The sequence below is a fragment of the Puma concolor genome, chromosome E4, assembly GCF_028749965.1.
Source record: "Puma concolor isolate L17-30 chromosome E4, mPumCon1.1.hap2, whole genome shotgun sequence".
Lineage (NCBI taxonomy): Eukaryota > Metazoa > Chordata > Mammalia > Carnivora > Felidae > Puma > Puma concolor.
Genome location: NC_141683.1, coordinates 39,420,694 through 39,442,778, shown reverse-complemented (window position 1 = coordinate 39,442,778; position 22,085 = coordinate 39,420,694). Strand labels below are relative to the sequence as shown.

Genomic DNA, 22,085 nt, shown 5'->3' with positions numbered 1-22,085 from the left:
AGTCCTGACAATTCAATTTTACAAACCCAGAAAAAAGAGATTTCTGACAGTATGAAAAACTAGATCTCCTTTCACCAGATAAATCCTATGGGAAATATAACAGGTGGTGAAGGATCAAACTTTAGCCACCACGGTAGCACTCACATCTTACCTGTGGGAACCACCCTTGCCAGAAGAAATGGTTTTGGTTCATCTGGTGGTTCTACTTAATGGGGAAGGTAAGAAGCAGTGGTGTTTCCCAATCTCCTGCTAGGGCCCCAATAATTAAAAAGAAGCACAAAGTGGAATCAGAACCCAGGGTTTCAGGATCCAAGCCCAGTTTGAGGAGAAATATCTTCTCCAAAATTATAATCTTCTATACCTTTATATAATGGCTTCTTCAGTTCAGACTTTTTTTTTTTTTTAACGTTTATTTATTTTTGAGAGACAGAGACAGACAGAGCATGAGTGGAGAGGAACAGAGAGAGGGAGACACAGAATCTGAAGCAGGTTCCAGGCTCTGAGATGTCATCACAGAGCCCGACACAGGGCTCGAAGCCACGAACTGTGAGATCACGACCTGAGCCGAAGTCAGATGCTTAATTGACTGGGTGTCCACCTGGGTGCCCCTAGTTCAGACTCTTAATCGGAACATTTCTTTTTTTTTTTTTCAATATATGAAGTTTATTGTCAAATTGGTTTCCATACAACACCCAGTGCTCATCCCAAAAGGTGCCCTCCTCAATACCCATCACCCACCCTCCCTTCCCTCCCACCCCCCATCAACCCTCAGTTTTAATCGGAACATTTCTTTCTCTCGGATGCTGCTCCCTGCAGCAGATTTGGTTTTGAAGCTACTTCTGGAGCAGCTGCCGAAGCTTGGGGAATAGTTTCAATGCATTCTGTGTTGTCACTTCTATAACTTCTTCCACTGAGATCCCCTTCACCTGGGCAATATATTCTGCTGAAATGGAAATGTTTTGGGGTTCATTTCGTACCTGAAACAGAACAAAGCAGACAGCGAATCAGACATGACACTCAAGGGAAGCAATCTTAGAGACCATAGATAGAGCAGAACAAAGTGAGTTGGTAAAAGCCAGTGAGGTTGTTTTTTTTTTTTTTTTCTTTTCTTAATGGCAGTGGAGGTGAGGCAAGGCTGGGGAGAAGGCCCTGAACTTCAGCTTAAAAGCTACAGCCACAACATTGGCCTGTACAATGTTGACTGTAAGTCGATGTCGTTCTTGAAAAGAGTCCTCGGGTATTAACACTGAGGCCCAGGGCCCAGCACATAAAGCAGTCTGCAGGTGGTGAACACTTGGTGACCTGCCTGTGTGATGCATTAACTGTGCTTTGGTCTGTTGTATAAGTGACTAGCTTGTAAAGGTCACTGCTCTGCTGCCTGGCCTCTTCACCTCACAGGTTTATTACAGTTGGATTCAAGAATTGCTACTGTGTGTCTGGAAGAATAAATAGATTACGTACTGGTATTTCACTGATTCTAAGATGTTTAATATCTCTGAAATTGATACTGGTTTTACTTACATTCGATGGCATGTCATAGCATAATTGTCAGTGATTTTTCTTTCTTAGTTGTTACAAAACAGTGGTGTATCTATAATCAGTAGCACTCAGATTTTACAAATTATTATTATTATGTTTTCTACTCAGGATGATAATACTCAGGGGAATAAGATAACTGTTAAAAAAAAAAAAAACCACCTTGATAATTAGCCTAAAAAAACAATGAAAAATATGCACCAAGATTTTTGCTCAAGGATGTTCATCATGTTGTTTATCATGCTGTGTTGGAAACAATGTAAATAACAATATCAAGTTACAGATATTATGGTATGTTCACATACTGGAATATTACACAGTTATTAAACATGATGAGGAAAAGCATATTGACATATACAGATGTTTACCAGATAAAGCAAGTTATGAAATTCAGGCTATTCTTATTTTTATGAAAAATATATATGTACATATATGGATATTAAGAAGGCTGGAAGGACATAAAAACTAACATTTATTTAGTGCTTATTGTAGGCAAGATTTTGTTGTAAACTTTTCATAGGATTTCTCATTTATTCCTCAAAGTAACTCTATGAGATAGGTACTATTATTATCTGCTTTATTAGCGTCACTTTTTTTTATAGATAAGAAGGAATCCTAAATGGCTGGTTTGTAGGCTGGTTGAGGTTTAAACCTGAGAAATCTGGTATCAGGGTTTATGCTCGTAGCCACTGCTCTCTAGTGATCACTTTTCAGTAGTACATGGTTCTATTTTCTTGTTTATGATTTTCTGTGCTTTCTGATTTTCTAAACAAATGCACTTTACTTAGCAAAAAGTATATCCAGCTACAAAATTCATTTATTCAACAGATATTTCTGAGTACCTGCTATGCACAAGGCTCTATGCCGGAAACCCAGAATTTTTGTCAAATCAGCTAGAGGCAAATATAAACTGAGTTAGAACAGCATCTGAAATTCATTTCTGTTTAGGGGGAAAATGCTACGTTCTGTTCCTTCTAGTATACGCTAACCAGGAAAGCAATTCTGTACCATCTTGTCCTATACCCAAACAAAAAAATAACTGGAGTTGTGATCGTCTATTTCCTCATTCCTCTGTCTTCTATATTCTTTAAAGAGCCAACTTACACAGATATGTAACTAATTGGACTTTGATTAGCAAAAGTCACATTGCAATCGTAAATAATCATAGTTTATTAAAAATCATATCACTACTGCTCCCAAACTTCTGAGTCTTGAGTGCCAGTCCTCTGAACCTGGTAGGCATGGAGACACAGATCTGATGGGCAGTCAAGGGCACTCAGTAAGCCACACTCGGAGGTCAATGTAACAGGTGGTGTCCAAAGCAAACAGAGCAGATACTCTGGCTTCCTTTCAGTTACAATTTTAAAAGGTAGCAATACTTAAAATATGACATTTTGTGGCCTACAATAATAAAATGTACAGCAAAGATGACATCAATAAATCTATGATTACATCAATATTTGTACTGAAAGAAACAGAGCCTCATTGTAACACGCTAATTGACAGAAGAAAAAGAAACATTTCTTGAACATCTACTATAAACCAGACGCTGCTGGACATTCATATACATTATTTCATTTAATACTCACCGTAATATTCTCAAGTATTTTATTACTATTTTGCCCACATTTTGTAAACGAGGACACACTTTCAAAGAGATTAAGCAACTTGCCCAAAGTCACACAGCTAGTGGGTAGCAGAGACAGGACTTGAATCCAGGTCTTTCTGACTCTAGATACTGAACTTTTTACTGTACTTGTCTGGCTCTCATTATTACATACATTAAGACATGGCTGATATCCAATAATATGTGCTGGAGCACAAGAGCTATATAATTAATAAAATCTCTCAACCTAGCATTAAAATAGGATTCCACTGTATTTACACTGTAATGAGACACACGGCTAAACTGAAAATAGCTCAAAAGAAAGAGACAATCTAAATAATGTAGATTTTAGATAACCATTTACCTGTTTTTCTGGTCCTAGTGCAGGTGAATCTGTTTCTAAGCAAATTGAAGTTAAAGGCAACTGTTTCACAAGTTTCTGCTTCTTGGAGAAAAGACAGAGCCAGTTTAAAACATGAGCCATAAAGATAAAAAAGGTGCACTAAACCCATATACCAATGCATCCTACTCTCCAGGAACCTAAAATTCATGCTTTCCTATTCAATCAATAATTATTCACTGTGTTCTCATCCTTCTACTACCAACTGATAGATTTAAACAGAAACATTCATTGCCCCAAATTATCCAAAGCCTCCAGGGACCCAAGCAGTAGTAACCAATAGCCAAAAATGAAGCACACCCAGCAAGAAAGCCAAACATCTGGTATCACACGCCCAAGGGAGACCCAAGGAAGAGACTTCTGTGGTGTCTCCACCACCACCACCCACCACGCTCAGTGTTTGCTCCTACTATTCGCTGTGAGTCACTCAAGGCTTTGCGTTTACCAATTCAATTCATGTGCATATTTAAAGTTTCAGATTGGGTAGGAGATGGCTTTATTTTCCTGTTTATGATTTTCTGTCTGGATTACAAGGGTTGTAATGAACTTCATGAGTTTTAAAGCAAGAACAGAATTCTCTTGCTGCCACTGCACTTTTAAAGTAAAAATGGGAAGTGAATCACTATGTTGTACACCTGAAACTAATGTAACATTGTGTGTCAACTATACCCAAACGAAAAAAAAGTAAAAAAAGTAAAAGATGGGCAACAGATGATACAAGATGAAACATGGTTAAAATAAAGTATTTTAAGATTAAAATTTCAAAAAGCATTGAAATATTATGCACTATTGGTAGATAAACGCTAAACTGTCATAAACTTCCTTTAAGGAAATGTGACAATCTAACCAAAAATTTAAAAATGTATCCCTTTTCCTCAATGATTCCATTTATAGGAAATACTGCACAAATGTGCACATGTATTTGTGGATGTACAAAGGTATCCACTGAAGTACCTTAAAATGTTTTTTAATGTTCATTTATTACTTTTGAGAGACACAGACAGACAGAGCATGAGCAGGGTAGGGGCAGAGAGAGACAGAAAGGGAGACACAGAATCCAAAGCAGGCTCCAGGCTCCAAGCTATCAGCACAGAGCCCGATACGGGGCTCAAACTCATGACTGTGAGATCACAACCTGAGTAGAAGTCGGATGCTTAACCGACTGAGCCACCCAGGTGCCCCATCCACTGAAGTACTTTAAATTGAAGTATAGTTGACATGCAATATTATATTACTTTCAGGTGTACAACATAGTGATTTGATAAATACTTACATTACTAAGTGTTACCCTAATACTGTGACCATACAAGATTATTACAATAGTATTGACTATATTCCCTGTGCTGTACTTTTCAACTCCATGACTTATTTTGTAACTGAAAGTCTGTACCTCTTAATCTCCTTCACCTACTTTGCCCATTTCCCCGCTCCCTTCCTCTCTGGCAACCACTAGTTCTCTTATGAGTCTCTTTGGTTTTATTTGTTCATTTGTTTCTTTTTTTTAGATTCCACACAGAAGTAAAATCATATGGTATTTATCTTTTTCTGTCTGATTTATTTCTTTTATCATAATACCTTGTAGGTCCATCCATACTGTTGCAAATGGCAAGAATGCATTCTTTTTTATAGCTGAGTACTGAAGCACTGTTTATTAACAGTGAAAAACTAGAAATGACCTAATCTTTACTTAGAGTAATGATTAAATAAATTATGATACATCCATAGTGTGAAATATTACACACTTTAAAGATGAAGTAGATCAATATTTATAGACACTAATATCCATGAAGCTGACTCAAAACAAAAAGACTAAGAATTGATCTGATTCAATGTTATCAATGATTATCTTTGAGTGGTAGGATTTAGGCTGACTTGAAATTTGTTCTTTTCTGAAGTCTTTCAATTTTCTATAATGTACATATACTGTCTTTAAAATTAGAAAAAATAGTATTTTTGTTTTGGAAAAGAAATGATACAGCTAAAAATTATTACCAAATAGGAAATTTTTCCACACTTGATAAAAATAGGAGAAATAAAAATAATCTTGAACTATCAATTAACTTGACCTAACTGACATTATAGAACACTCCATCCCCCAGTAGCAGAATACACATTCTTTTCAAGTTATGTATGTTCTATTTACCAAGACCGACCATATTCTGGGCCACTAAGCCTCAACTAATTTATTTTATTAAAAAAATTTTTTTTCAATGTTTATTTATTTTTGAGAGAGATGGGGGGGGTGGGGGGGAGGGAGGGGCAGAGAGAGGAGACACAGAATCCGAAGCAGCGTCCAGGCTCCAAGTCGTCAGCACAGAGCCTGATGTGGGGCTCAAACTCTCAAACTGTGATATCATGACCTGAGCTGAAGTCAGACATTTAACTGACTGAGGCATCCAGGCGCCCCCTCAACTAATTTGGAAGAATTAAAATTACATAATGTATGTTTCCTGAACACAATAGAATTAGCGATCAGATCCGAATAACAAAGTTATCAGGAAAATTCCTAAGTATTTGGAAATTAAGCAACACACTTTGAAATGATCAGTATGGTCAAAGAGGAAGTCACAAGGTAAATTAGAAAATATTTCAAGCTGAAAGAAAGTGAAAATACAGCATCCATCAAAATTTGTGGATTGTAACTATAAGAACTGGTTAGTGCTAATGCAACTATAGCATTAAAGGTTTATATTAGAAAACAGGGGGGCGCCTGGGTGGCGCAGTCGGTTAAGCGTCCGACTTCAGCCAGGTCACGATCTCGCAGTCCGTGAGTTCGAGCCCCGCGTCAGGCTCTGGGCTGATGGCTCGGAGCCTGGAGCCTGTTTCTGATTCTGTGTCTCCCTCTCTCTCTGCCCCTCCCCCGTTCATGCTCCGTCTCTCTCTGTCGCAAAAATAAATAAATGTAAAAAAAAAAAAGAAAACAGGGAAGATTTTAAATAAATAATCTGAAACTTAACTATAAACTATACTTTAACTGTAAAAAGGATAATATATAGGCACACCTTGCTTTACTGTGTTTCACAGATATCGAGGCTTTGTTTTTTTCTTTTTACAAATTGAAGGTTTACAGCAACCCTGTATCTAGCAAGTCTATCAGCGCCACTTTTCCAAAAGCATTTACTCAGTTTGTGTCACTGTCTCACATTTTGGTGATTCTTGCAATATCCCAAACATCTTCATTGTTATTATATCTGTTATGCTGATATGTGACCAGAGACCTCTGATGTTACTAGTGTAACTGCTTTGTGGCACCGCGAACTGTGCCTATACAAGACAGTACACGTAACTGATAAATGTGTATGTCCACCCACCAGCCATTTCCTTGTCTCTCTCTCCCTCTCCCCAGGCCTCCCTACTCCCTGAGACACACAATACTGAAATTAGGCCAATTAATCACCCTACAATGGCCTTTAAGTGTTCAAGGGAAAGGAAGAATCACATAGCTCTCATTTTAAATCAAAAGCTAGATACGATTAAGCTTGGTGAGGAAAACCGAGACAGGCAGAAAGTGAGGTCTCTTGTGCCAGTTAGCCGTTGCGAATGCAAAGAAAACGTTCTTGGAGGAAATGAAAAGTGCTGCTCCTGTGAACACACAAGTGATAAGAAAGTGAAACACCTTATTGCTGATACGGAGAAAGTTTGAGTGTCCTGGAGAGGAGACGAAACCAGCCACAACATTCCCTTATGCCAAAGCCCAATCCAGAGCAAAGCCCTTTAATTCTCTGAAAGCTGAAAGAGGCGAGGAAGCTGCAGAAGTAAATTCTGAAACCAGCAGAGGTTGGTCCATGAGGTTTAAGGAAAGACACCATCTCCAAAACATGGAAGTGCAAGGCGGAGCAGCAAGTGCTGACATGGAAGCTGCAGCAAGTTCTCCAGAAGATCCAGCTCAGAGAATTCAGGAAGGTGGCTACGCCATAAAACAGATTTTCAGTGTAGACAGAACAGCCTTCTATTGGAAGAAGATGCCATCTAGGACCTTCACAGCTAGAGAGAAAAAGTCAATGCCTGGCTCCCAAAATTCAAAGGACAGGCTGACTTTCTTGTTAGGTGCTAATGCAGCTGGTGACTTTAATGTTTACTTACCATTCTAAAAATCCTAGAGCCCTTAAGAATAATGCTAAATTTATTCTGCTTGTGCTCTATAAATGGAACAACAAAGCTTGGATGACAGCACATCTGTTTACAATGGGATTTAATAATTACTAAGCCCACTGTTGAGACACAGCTTTATTGTGATATTTGCTTTATTGCAGCATACTCACACTACCTGATTTCAAAACTTACTATAAATCTAACATAATCACGGTTGTGTGATATCGGCATATGAACAGACATACACATCAATGGAACAGAATTGAAAAATGAGAAGTAGATCCAGATATACAGTCAATTAATTTTTTTACAGTGCCAAAGTAGTTTTAGGAAGAAAGGATCATCTTTCCAGCAAATTATACCAGAACCAGATATCTATAGGCAAAATAGTGAATCTTGCCTCATACTTCACAACATATACAAAATAGATCACAAATCTAAATGTAAAACTAAATCTGTAAGTCTTCTAGAAGAAAACATAAGAGAAAATCTTTTTGACCTTGGGTTAGATAGATTTCTTAGATATGATCCTAAGAGCGCAAATCCTAGAAGAAAAATAGTAACTGAAGCTCATCAAAATAACGAACTTCCCTTTGAAAGACACTAGAGAAAATAAAAGAATATATTTGCGAGAAAATGAGAGAAGACATTTGCAAAACACTTAGCAGATAAAGGACTTGCATCCAGAATATATAAAGACCTTCGCCAACTCAACAATAAAAAACAAACCAAATAAAAAGGTGCAAAATATGTGAATGAAATTTTACCAAAGAAGAGACGTGGATGTATGGATGTTAAATAAGCACATGAAATGATGTGCTTTTATTTTAAGTTTTTTAAAACATTTTATTTCTAAGTAATCTTTACACCCAATGTGGGGCTCACAACTCTGAGATGAAGAGTCACATGCTGTACTGACTGGGCCACCTAGGCACCCCTGCAAAGATGTGCTTTTAAATTTTTTAAAACTTTTTATTTGAGAGAGAGCACGAGTGAGGGAGGGACACAAAGAGAAGGAGACTGAGGGAGAGGGAGTGAGAGAGAATTCCAAGCAGGCTCTGCACTGTCAGCATGGAACATAAATTTTAAACATCATTAATTGAGGAAATGCAATGGAAACCACAATGAGAGATGGTTATGCACGTATCAGAAGAGCTAAAAAAATGACAACACCAAGTACTAGTAAGGATGCAGAACCAAGACTTTGGCTTACTGCTGTTGAGAATCCAAAATGGGACAGCCAATTGGAAGTCAGTTTGACAGTTTCTTAATAAGGTAAACATACACTTAACCTTATGACTCAGCAATAGCACCTCTAGGTTTTAACACAGAAGAAATGAAAATATATGTCCAAACAAAGATCTGTATGTTAATGTCTATATCAGCTCTATCCATAATAGTGTGAAACTGGAAACAATCTAAATGTTTATCAACTGGTAAATGGGTAATCACTGGAAAATCCACATGCAATCAAAATAAACTACATATACAAAATAGACTACTCATATATGCAACAACACGGATGAATCCAAAAGCATTAAGTAAAATAAGCCAGATCCAAAAGCTTACATGAATTATTTCATTTAGATCACATTCTAGAATAGGTAAAACCATAGGGACAGAAATCAGTGGTTGCCAGGATTGGGGGTGGAAGGAGGAATTTACTAGAAAGGTGCATGAACCAACTTTTTGGGATGATGGAAATACTCTGTATCTTGAATGTGGTGGTAGTACACCTTTGTTAAAACCATTAGAATCGTGTATGTAAAAAAGGCAAATCACAATAGGTATATTTCTCAATAAACCTGATTTTAAAAACTACAATTAAAAAAATAATAAAACATAAATAATTGTTACTGGAGATTTTTTTTTAATTTTATTTTATTTTAGAGAGAGAGGGAGCAAGGGAGGGAGCAGAAGGAGAGACAGAAAGAATCATAAGCAGGCTCCATGCAGGCAGTGTGGAGCCCGATGTGGGGCTTGATCCCACAACGCTGGGATCATGACCTGAGCTGAAGTCAAGAGTTGGATGCTTAACCACTTAGCCATCCAGATGCCCCTTGGAGATATTTTTAAAAAATCTTGGCTATACCTCAATTCTATACTCTTTACTTACATTAGTTCTGAATACTGGTAGACAATGTACTGTATTTCACAGAATTTAAGGTGCCATTGACTGTAACATGCACCTCAGTATCAAAGACAATAAAATATAAAAAAAAAAAGAGTGTCTAAAAATATGGTAAATTACCTAAATTAGGTTTTGTTGCATTTTTAATTGATAGAATTCACATACCATAATATTCATTCTTTAAAAGTATACATTTCAGGGGCGTCTGGGTAGCTCTGTCAGTTGAGTGTCCAACTTCGGCTCAGATCACGATCTTGTGGTCTGTGAGTTCGAGTCCCGCGTCAGGCTCTGTGCTCACAGCTCAGAGCCTGGAGTCTGCTTCAGATTCTATGTCTCCCTCTCTCTGCCCCTCCCCTGCTCACTCTCTGTCTCTCTCAAAAATAAATAAACATTAAAAAAAATTTTTTTAAATAAAATAAAAGTATACATTTCAATGGTTTTTACTATATTCACAAGGTGGTACAACCATCAGCAGTATGTAATTCCAGAACTTTTCGTCACCCCAGAAAGACACCCTTTACCCATTATTAGTAGTCACTAATGATTAGTAGTGATCATTAGTCTACTTTCAGCCTCTGTGAAATTTGCCTAGTCTGGACAGTTCATATAAATGGAATGATATGTGTTCTTTTGTGTCTGGCTTTTTTCTTAGCATAATGTTTTCAAGGTTCATCCACGTTTTAGCAGGAATGAGCACTTCAATTCTTTTTATGATTGAATAATATTCCATTATATGGGCACACCACATTTTGTTTATCCACTCATCGGCTGATGGACATTTGGGTTGTTTCTAGTTTTTGGCAATTATGAATCCTGCTGCTGTGAACATTCATGTACAAGTTTGTGTGTGGATATATGTTTTCATTTCTCTTGGGTATCTACCAAGGAGTGGAATTGCTGGGTCATATGTTAACTGTGTTTAATTTTTTGAGAAACTGTCAAACCGAGTAGGTGTGAAGTGGTACTGCATAGTACCCTTGATTTGTGCTTTCTTTTTGGCTAATGTCTTTTCATGTCCTTATGACCATTTGTATGTCTTCTGGAGAAAATCTACTTAAATCCTTCGTCCATTTTTAAACTGGGTTATTTGCCTATTTATTATTTATTTATTTATTTATTTTTTTTTGAGAGAGAGAGTGAGAGCAAGAGCATGAACAGGAAAGGGGCAGAGAAAGAGGGAAAGAGAGAATCCCAAGCAGGCTCTGTGCCCAGTGCAGAGCCTGACACAGGGCTCGGTCCCACAACCCTGGGTTCATGACCTGAGCTGAAATCAAGGGTTGGACGCTCAACGGACTGAGCACCCAGGCACACCTATTTTTTTTCTAATTGGTGAGTAGTAATGGTGTTTTATATACTCTGGACACTAAACCCTTATCAGATATAATTTGCAAATACTTTTTCTCATTCTGTAGGTTATCTTTTCACTTTCTCGATAGTATCTCTTCTAGTATAAAAAGTACAAGAATTGTTTTACTGCGGAAGTTTTAAATTTTGGTGAAGTCTATTCTTTCTTTGACTGCTTGTGCTTTTGGTGTCATATCTAAGAAACCATTGCCAATTCCAAGGTTATAAAGATTTTGATCTGTTTTCTTCTAATAATTTTATAGATTTAGCTCTTGTGTTTATGTCTTTGATCCATTTTTGAGTTAATTTTCATGTCAGTGTGCGGTAGGGACCTATGATTAATTTTTGTAATGTAACCAGAATAAGTATTACAAGTGTGTAATAAAAGCTCGTATTTTAAAGTGTATTTCACAAAGCATTAATTGAGGCTTAATGAAAGAACTTACCTGTCCACTTCTTATGATAGAAGGAGGAATTGAGAAGAAGTACCCAGCTCTTACTCCTTCCATGGCTACAGATGGCCGGCCATCAAATGCATGCAGAAGCACTTTGTCAGCACCTGTCAAAGGTTAATGATAAGCTAGAGTTTCCTTTCATTTCCTTAATGAGAAGTTTTTCCACTAATCAAATTGGGCAACATAGATTGTAAATTTTAAGTAAATGTTGATCACTAGGACATAAGGATGAGGTTCTAGGACTTCTAACGGGTAAATGTACAGTGTTCAAACAGTACAATAAAAAATACAGCACGTTGTTAATCTTCGGAATAAAATTGAAATACAATTTTTTTTTTAAATTTTTTTTTTTCAACGTTTATTTATTTTTGGGACAGAGAGAGACAGAGCATGAACAGGGGAGGGGCAGAGAAAGAGGAAGACACAGAATCGGAAACAGGCTCCAGGCTCTGAGCCATCAGCCCAGAGCCTGACGCGGGGCTCGAACTCACGGACCGCGAGATCGTGACCTGGCTGAAGTCGGACGCTTAACCGACTGCGCCAGCCAGGCGCCCCTGAAATACAATTTTTTAAACAAATTTCTAAACATCCTTTATCATCAAACCTTTTCTAGACATTTGGAAATTATTCTAGTAGGAACAATTATTGTTCCTACTACGTCTTTAAGCAGTGAAATTATCCTTCGCAAGAATGCTTGTGAAAGAGACAGGGTATCAGTGACTGAGAGATTCTGTAGTCAGGGCTGGCTTCACAAGATCACCTTCAGTTCTTAAAGGATGGCCACTCAGCCTGCCTAAAAATCCCAGTAATTTTTAGTAATCCCAGTGATTCTCATCACTGAGAAATACAATACTTTCTAGCTGCAGGCAATTACATTTACTTTACTATTTGATACTGTTTTTTTTCAAATAGTAGGTGTGATCATTTGTGGATTGCGACTATTAAGTGAACTATGAAATCAATTTAGTGAGTCACGACTGACCAGCATGTGCTTATATGTATGTGTGCGTCTGCATATATGTATGCACACATATTTATATATACCATATAAATATACTGCTCCTTAAACGTTTCTCAGGTTTCTTTATGCACATATACGAAGTCTCGAAATAAAGTCATACTACAAAAAAAGTATACATGTGTATATATTGCGACTCAAAATAAAGTATATTTCTTACTGTGTATAGCACTTTATAAAGTCTGAAAAGTAATTCTGTAAGATATACTTTTACTTTAGAAGCAGCTGAAGTTGACAGTGCATTTTATGTATCACGGCCACAGCCTGTATAATTACCATTTTCTGAAGCAGCAGCCAGAAAACATGCAAAACAGTAACACATCTTTGCTCTGTTTTTTTCCTCTGTCTTTAATCAGCTGGCTAAGCTGATTAAAAAATTAGAACTGCTAATTTTTAAATTAGGGAATATAAATTACTTGATCCAAGTTTTCATTTGCTTTATGCTGGCCTTTTAAATGGCATAGTCACACCTGGAAGTAGACTGACTTGCAAAATCACCTTAGTTGGTTTCCACCTCCACCCTTGCCCCATTTCATTCCCTTTAAGAAATCAAAGTGAAACACGGTTTATTCCGTGAGAACATGGACTGGAACTGTCAAAGTGAAATATTAGGCACATTTCTCTCAGGAACCTAAATACCTTGCTCATTTAAGAGGCTGATGGTGGGTCTTCCAGCTGAGCGTGAGTGAACATTTCTGTTTAACAACAAAAAATTCTTTTTAGGTACTTAATCTGTAAGTATTATTTTGTTCTATTAAAGCAATTCAGAGAAAAAGAAATGCAAAGCTCCATCTCAGGAGAATCATTATTTAATTTGCTCCATAGCTATTAATACAGAAAGATGATTAATTAACCTACAGAGGCAAATTTAATCTTTTGGCTAATTGGACCTGTCGGATTAGGACTTGTCGCTGCTCTTCCTTCTGTCCATCAGTGCCAGCAAATCTGGGGGAGAAATCTAGTCCCACCTGTAATGGAAAAATACAACAGATTTACACGTTTATGGTTTAATGAACCTAAAAGACATGCCATGGAGCCATGCTGTCCAAGAAACATGATGGGAGCCATACATGCAAGCCACATGCGTAACTTTACAGTTTCTAGTAGCCTTGTTAAAACACTAACAAGGAGCACCTAGGATGGCTCAGTCGGTTAAGTGTCCGACTTCGGCTCAGGTCATGATGTCACAGTTCATGGGTTTAAGATCTGCATCAGGCTCTGTGCAGACAGCTCAGGGACTAGAGCCTGCGTCAGACTGTGTTTCCCTCTCTTTCTCTGCCTCTCCCTTGCTTATGCTCCCTCTCTCTCTCTCAAAAATAAATAAACATTTTTTAAAAAATAAAATACAAACACTAACAAGAATCAGGTGAAATTAATTTTAATAATATACTTTAATCCTATTAATATAATATGTCAAAAACATCATTATTATATAGTAATATTATTATTTCAATACAAAATCAATATCAAAAATCATTGTTATTTTACATTCTTGTTTTGGGTACTAAGACTTTGAAATGCTGTGTATTTTACATTTATAGCACATCTCAGTTTGGACCAGTCACATTTCAAGTGCTGAACAGTTGTATGTGGTTACTACATTGGACAGGGAAGATTATAATGCCTGTTTCCCTTGACACTATTTTGGCACGCATTGCTATATTCTAAATTTAAGTGTTACTCTTATCTTTTATCTTTGATTAGAAGTGGAGTTTATTACCAAGTGATAAAATGTTTCACAACTGTAAATTGTATAATAAAAATGTTTTTTAATTACAAACTCTAGCCTAGTTAATGTCAGTATACACCAAGTTAACTACCACAGAGATGACCCTATTTAAGAAAAGGAAAAGAAAATAATTAGAAATGCTAACAAAGCAGTTTTCTTTCATTAACATAAGCCTATAGTGAAGTTTTCTATTGTTTTATCCGCAAGCTATTTTGCTTTTTGAGGAAGTACTGACAAATTATCATTCAGCTAAATAGGGTAAAGATAATTATCTAAGTCAGTTGTAACCACCAACAGTGAATTAAAGATTATATTCATATATCATATTTAAGTCTGTATTGGAAGTCATTTGATCGGCTATTTGGTGTTACCTCTCCAATTGCCAATAATCGATCCTTGTAATTCTCCATAATGGGCAAAGCTACATCCAAATCCTGGGAGAAAAAAAGTAAATTTGCTTAAACAAAGAGGAAGGGAACTGATACTTTAGAAAAAACATTTTATATGCCAGGCACTGTACTATACTGGATCCTTTACATACATTCAATACCTTTAACCAGTGAAGAAGTATTAATAGTCATCCTACAATGGTACATACTACTATTTGGAAATTTGAGTAGAAACATCCCACACCCAGTCAGGTTACAAGAACAAGACTTTCAATGAAAAGTTCCACCAGGACACTTCCTAATATTTAAGAGGAATTTCCTGGCATTTAAAACTGATTTGGATTTCCTCCTGGAATAGCTGAGCAAGAGAGAAGAAAGCCAACAGGTAGTCACCCTTGTAATTGAGCTTTTGGGAGTGCACTGTGGTATGTCCACCTCTGAGGATGTTTTTTTAGTTTTTTCATAGTGATAATCCTATACATCCTCCTGCACTGTTTTCACTGATTTCTTCTGTCTTTACAGTCATGCCTAGCCTATTTTTTCCCTAAAGATTCAATAGCATAAACACTAAATATCACACATATGCTTCTTTGTCAACTACTGAAATAACTGTATAGTATTAGTTTCCATGATATTACTATTTCCACTTAAAGAGAATTCACCCTGTGAGAGTTCCCTTGTAAGAAAAGGGAAAGACAAATAAATACATATATGGAAAATTTGCTTCTAGATATCTTATAAACTACTTTGAGAGTTTTAGTCTCAGGATATGTAAATTGCAAAGGAATTCTACTGAAGATAATCAGAACAAAGAAGAATTAAGAAGAGGGAGGTGAAACAGATGGTAAAGGAACCGGAGATTTTACAATTCTACCTCTAGAGACAGAAAGGATGAGGGAGAGAGTAGATCAAGGCCTTAGAAATACATTCTAGTAGACTCAACGAAGAGGAATTAACATTGTTGTAGGAGCTAAGAGTATAAAACCTTAGACACCAGAGAAGGCGTCTGACAACAGCCAAGGAGGTTAAACAGTGTCATCCAAAGTTTCTTCCATATCAAATATACAAGTTACTCTGTCTTGAAAGCTCAGAGGCACTGGAAAAGTTGGGGATTACCCAGGAAATGGCTGATATTTGGAAAGTCTTAGAAAGAAGGTGTACATTTGGATGAAGACCAGATATAGGAAAAATTGTGCTTCTTGGAATATGTATTATCTGTGAAAAAAAAAAACAAATTTATAATAAGACTGTTCCAACTTCTCACGAAATAGTCTGGAAGTTCTGGCAAGTCAGGGATAGTAAATAGAAATTAATATATTTCATACTACTAACTTAATACATGTGTGTATTTGTGTGTGTGGTCTCTAGTATTTCAATAGATGTAGAAAGTTTTATAAAGACATTCATAAATCTATTTCTGACTTCATTTCTGTTCCAACTTCCTCCATAAGGTCTCAAGTTCCTTAATAGCTAATGGTTCTATTATGGGGCTTCAAAAATCCTAAACCTCTATAACTATGACTATGACTACTATTGTATAATTATTCATGGTTTACAAACGAGGAAATTGTGGGGCATCTGGGTGGCTCAGTGGGTTAAGTGACCAACTCTTGATCTCAGTGCAGGTCTTGATCACAAGGTTGTGAGTTCAAGCCCCATATTGGGCTTGGCGCTAGGCATGAAGCCTCTTTAAAAAAAAAAAAAAGAGGGGGGGCGCCTGGGTGGCGCAGTCGGTTAAGCGTCCGACTTCAGCCGGGTCACGATCTTGCGGTCCGTGAGTTCGAGCCCCGCGTCAGGCTCTGGGCTGATGGCTCAGAGCCTGGAGCCTGTTTCCGATTCTGTGTCTCCCTCTCTCTCTGCCCCTCCCCCGTTCATGCTCTGTCTCTCTCTGTCCCAAAAATAAATAAATGTTGAAAAAAAAATTAAAAAAAAAAAAAAGAGGGAATTAAGACTTAGCAAAGAGCCACAGATCACAGAAGCCAGTAGGACAGGCCTTTCTGACTTCAAAGCCCATGCTGTTCCTACTATGCTGCTGACAGAAAAAAAGAGAAAAGGAAGAGGGAGGAGGAAAAAAGGGGACAAAGGGCAAATGGGAAGGAGAGCAGATTTATTCTGAATGATTTTAAATAATTACAAAAGATTTTTTATCAAAGAAAATGTTTAGTCTTCAGAACCTTTAGAACAGGTCAGGTGTGTAACACAAATGAATGAAGTGGGCCAAGAAGGGACCAGAGCCAACTGCAGAGCACATGCCCTGTTTGCAGGGGGCACTAGATTGCAGACAGTGAATTTTGGTTCCCTGAAGCGTCTCCAGGGTCCAAGCCCTGCCTGGTAATAATATATATTGAATGAATTAATTCAGTAATGTGCTGGAAGATTTGTGTGATCTAGGCAACTTTACACTTGATCTTAGCCAAAGGGCCGGGAAGCGATGCTAGGCCACTTTAATTTTATAAACCAAATTAACTTAATAAATGCTTACTACATACCTAGCTTTGTACCACATATTAGGGGCTTATAATTTAATCAATATGGGAAAATGAATCTAGGGTATGGACAAGCACACTAGGAGTCAAATAGGAATAACTGCTTATCTGTGGTGTTTTTCAGAGGGCTATCCTGAGATTTCCTAAGTTCATATCTGCTTTAAGAATCTAGAATTACCCATCTATTGTTGGTATTTTAACTACTTTTATAAGTTAAACAGTCCTATCAGTTCTACATCTGTGCCAAAATATGTCAAATCCACCCACCTCCTTTCACCTCTGCTGCCACCACTCTGGTCCAGTCTACCACCGTCTCTCTCTCTGTAATAGTCTCCTAGCTCCTTCTGTCTTCCTCTTTTGCTCCTGTCTTAAATCTCCCATTGAATTGATGAAATCCACCAAGGCCCTTACGACGTGACCCCTGCCCAGTGCCTCTGACCTCACCACTGTTACTTCCCCTTGCCACCAGTCACATCAGCACTTTATTTCTTGTTCCTACCTTAGGACATTCGTGCTTGGTTGTTTCCTTTGCCTACAACACTTGGATGCCTCTCTCTGCAGGGCCAATTCCTTCATAGCATTCAGGTTGCATTTCTAACATCACCACCTCAGAGAGGCTTTCCTTGACTACAATCTAAAAACCAGCATCCACAATCCCTATCACATAATCTTGTTTTATTGTTTTTAAAGCACTAAGTGCTACCTAAAGTTTTCCTGTTTGTGTATCTAATTGTTGATGGTCTGTCTGCCCCTATCTAGAATCTAGCCTCCACGAGAGGGATTTCACTCCATGCTGCTTGGAGGAGTGCTTGAAATGCAGTAGGTGCTCAGTAAACACTTGTTGACTAACTAAATGAATGCCTATTAATAGAAATCTCAAGATCAACGAAAGAAATGCTATCTTGCTATGATCCCCAATATTTTTGGAATTTTAACTCTTTGGCAATTTAGCTAATTCTATCATATCAGGAGAACAACTCAGGAGAGCTATAGGACAAGTATTTATTTTTACCTTAAGTGAATTAAAAGTAATTTTGTTTGAAAATAAATAGAGCTACCTGGCGTATCCTAATGTAAGAATACAAATTCACTATTATAAAAAATCAAAGACCTTGTAGCCTCCTTTATTCATAGGTAACAAAAAGTCTTTACTTCTTCAAAATGGGGGGCTATCAATTCCATTATGTAATAAAGCATTTAAGGAACTGTGCATCACCCTGATGTTGAGTCAGGAGACAAGTCTGAAATGTAAGGCACATTGGCTATTGTGAGTCTGTGAGATCTTGTAGGTAGGATTTTTTTCACAGAGGGTATAAAAGCAACGCAGCTTAATAGATCAGAGCATTCCTATAGAAATGGCTTAATGGTCAAGAAGACACTGCTCATTTGCTCCCTTACAATACTACATCTATGAATTTGTGACTTTCTGGATATTTTATCACTTTTTTGCCAAAGCAATAGGACAACATGATAAAAAATGTGACAGCAAGTCACTTATAATTCTGCCCAATCATCACAGCTAATGCCATTTCTGTGTTTTTCTCTCCAGTCTTTTCCTTATAGAATATATTTTTCCTTGGATGTCACTCCTAGCAAATAAACCATTTGGTATCCTGCTTTTCTCCCTATATTATACTGTTAAATATTTTCTTCATCACTAATATAAAATAAACCTTATAATTCTCATTTTCCACGCATGCATCCCATATGTATGTATGTATATTTAACATTCTACAAATTAATTTTTATTTCTGAGCCTCTAGGCTGTTTCCATTTTTTCCTCTATTACAAATAATGCTGTAACAAATACCTATGTGAAAGGTAGTATTTCCTTCTTCTGGATTATTGCCTTAGAATATAGGTCAGAAAGAAGAGGATTACAAAGTAAAAAGGTATCATTTTTTTTATGGTTCTTGTTTTATATGACTGTTACCTTTAATGTGACACTTCTTTGGTCTTCTGGTGAAACTCCTTGCACAGGGTGAACACCCAAACATGGCAGGACAAACCCCTTATACCTAAAAATGTAGAACAAATTAAGAGAGCAGGAATATTAAACTAGTAAACAATGCTACTCTAAAGAACAAGTATGAAAGACTTTTTTAGGGCTACATCGATGTGACTTTTTTTCTTCTTATTCTCTTTCAAAATGGATGATCTCTGATATTATAAATATGACATCATAACTGCATCCTTATTAGCAACTCTTTAAATGCTTAATGAGAGAAGCAGCACCTTTCTGAAAGCTGCATAATCTTCTCAAATTCTTCTGAATGTTCAGCAACCACCACAAGAGCCATAACATTGGCCTGAAACAAAAATGAATAGTTAGAATCTCAAACAATACACATTTAACTGAAGATAAATTTAAAGTCTTCTGTACTTTTAGTTATTCTTACTCACTCACACACCATCAATATAATCAGGATGGCTATCACTGGGTACTCACTATGTTTCAGGCACTATGTTCAGTGAATATAAGTATTACCTCATTTAATCTACACAACCCCATGAAGTAGGCACTACTGTAATCCACTATATAGATCAGGAGACAGTTTTGGATGGAGTCAAATAACTCGCCAAAGATCATTAGGCCTGTGTAATTCCAAACTCCTAATTAAGCTGCCATAGTGAATGATTGCTGTGTATGTAAAATGTATTGGCAACCATTCCGGACTATCACTTTTACGGAAGACTATAAAGTGGTCGTTATAATTAATTTCATAAATACTTCCAAAAATTAGTCATTTTTTTCTGAAACAAATTAAAAATGTCTCAGGAAACTTTTGTAATTTCTCCATGATCTCCGGAGCTAATTTCAGAACTGACAGATGGACCAATCTGTTCCATATAACTGGTAAGCACTGTAGTTGCGGGAACATATTTTGGATCCAGACTATCTATCTTATCTGTATCACGTTACTAGCAGTGTGTCTTTGGATAGGTTAATCTCTAGGTCTGAGTTTTCTCATCTACCAAATGGTTGGCTACAAAATAGTAGCTTCCTCCTAAGGATGTTGTGAAACATTAAATGAGACAATGTAAGAAAGGGCTTAGCTCGGGGCCTGGCATATAGTAAACAGTTAATTAATGTTACTTATTATTAACAAAGCAACATAAGCATACTGTCTCTAAAGTTCAAGCTGTTCTAGCTTGAAATTAATAGGAAAACAAAAGGCAATGATAGATATTGACTTACTTTCTTGGCTTTCTCCAAAACATCATCCAGATCCTAAAACAAGCGTAAGTAATCACAATTATTTCAGATAATAAATAATATAGCTCTTTGGCTGTATATATCAATGTAGTTAGGCACCATAAAGAATGACAACAAAGGCAAGGAACAGTGTAACAGAATGTGAAGAGCAATAGTGATGCACCTTCTGTTTACTTCGTCTCTCCCTAAAATCTGGCTTCTGTTCCCACTCTACTAAAACAGAAACTGTCATTGTGAAATATAAAGGACACTTCTCTATCCTCCTCTTACTTTACCTTCAGCAGCATTAAGAACTCACTTGTTCACTCCTTCTTTCCTGAAATATTTCCCACTCTTGGCTTCTGCTATACTACTGCTGCAAACACCGCTCTCCACTAGCTGCTACTTTTCATTCTCCTTAGCTGGCTCTCTCTCCTCTGCCAGATTTCAGGACCCTATGCTCCTCTCTCTCTATACCTCGGGTGACCTCATCCACAGGTTTTAATACCATTATGCTAATGAGTCCCCAATTTTGATCTCCAGCCTATTTTCTCCTGAACCCAAGACTGACATTTAAAGACATGACATTTCCACTTGGAAGGATATTAGGCTTCAACATGTGCCAAACATCTGCTTCTCTCAAAACCCCTTGCAACCACCATCATCTCCTGTCTACATAACAGTAAACGCCTCCAAAAGCTAGGGTTTTCTAGCTTCCACTCTTGCTATTTGCCACACATTAGCAAAACGGTTTTTAAAATGGAAATCAGATTTGTCCCTCTCCCTTAAAAAAACAAAAAACAAAAAACCTTTACTGGATCCACATTGTCCTTACTGGCCTACTTCACCAGTCTTGTTTCCACCCCTCTCTTTCTAGCTCAGTGGGCTCCACCAGCCTTTTTGTAGGCTGAATGTGCCAAGTTCTATCCTGTCTGGGGCCTGCAACCTGCTTGCTTTATACACCACCGTACACCCAACTCCTTGCTTGGCCGACTCTTTGTCTTTGCAATTCCAACTTAAGTGCCCCCTCTTGAGAGGTTTTCCCCCTAAAAGACACCCCGCTCTTCCTTCTCTATCATCAGCCTCTCATCCCCAATGGAGCAGTTTGCAACTGTGCAACTTTGCAACTCTGATTTTGTGTGTTCTGTCCTTTTGTTTGCTTCTCTTCCCCATTAGAACTGGAACACACGGTGCGCGGGAAAGTGCCGAAAACACAATTCCCAGGAAAACTGGGGGCTCCGCCAGGAGTTGCGAGGCGGGTGGGATAAACGGCCGGACCAAGGGGAGGAAGGGGGAAAGCACTCCAGCAAACGGGAAGAGCAAATAAAAGCTACGTGGAGACAGAGGGCTTAACGCTATTCAGGATCAGAAAGAAAAATCATGAGGACTGAGATTAAATACGGAGCCGGGAGCAAGTCACTCCGGGCCGTAAACGGGCCTGGGAGGATTTGAGGCTTGGTCTTAAGGGAGGAGAGCAAAAACAATCTGAAGGTAAAGGGCCGCGAGCCTCCCCGCTCCCACGGGCAGGGCCTCGCCCTTACATACGCTGTCAAAGTCCGGGGCCGAGAGGTGGCAGTGACAGTCCACCAACCCTACGCCCACCGCCCCCATCGCCGCCGCCAGCGCAGCACTCCACTGGTCCGCCGAGCACCGGCCGGAACGCTGCCGCAGCGCCGGGTTGAGATTCCGGCCGGACGCGTGCT

At 37.9% G+C, this 22,085-nt stretch overlaps 1 protein-coding gene across 3 annotated transcripts; it reads right to left on the bottom strand.

Annotated features, from left to right (window-relative positions):
• Positions 1 to 753: 753 nt before the first annotated feature.
• Positions 754 to 22,081, bottom strand: TATDN3 (TatD DNase domain containing 3). Of its 3 annotated transcripts, none has more exons than XM_086694470.1 (10): positions 21,928 to 22,081; positions 20,386 to 20,418; positions 19,422 to 19,495; positions 19,120 to 19,204; positions 14,683 to 14,745; positions 13,441 to 13,550; positions 13,222 to 13,277; positions 11,556 to 11,668; positions 3,507 to 3,581; positions 754 to 977 (listed from the first exon to the last, which is right to left on the bottom strand). In XM_086694470.1, the coding sequence occupies exons 1-10, from the start codon at positions 21,991 to 21,993 to the stop codon at positions 834 to 836; spliced, it is 819 nt and encodes a 272-aa protein (XP_086550596.1). In that variant the 5' UTR covers positions 21,994 to 22,081; the 3' UTR covers positions 754 to 833. The 3 variants fall into 3 exon arrangements, with proteins under 3 accessions (XP_086550596.1, XP_025776861.1, XP_025776860.1); XM_025921076.2 differs by having other exon boundaries at positions 3,507 to 3,584; positions 21,928 to 22,080; XM_025921075.2 differs by having other exon boundaries at positions 3,507 to 3,587; positions 21,928 to 22,078.
• Between the last annotated feature and the right edge of the window lie 4 nt (positions 22,082 to 22,085).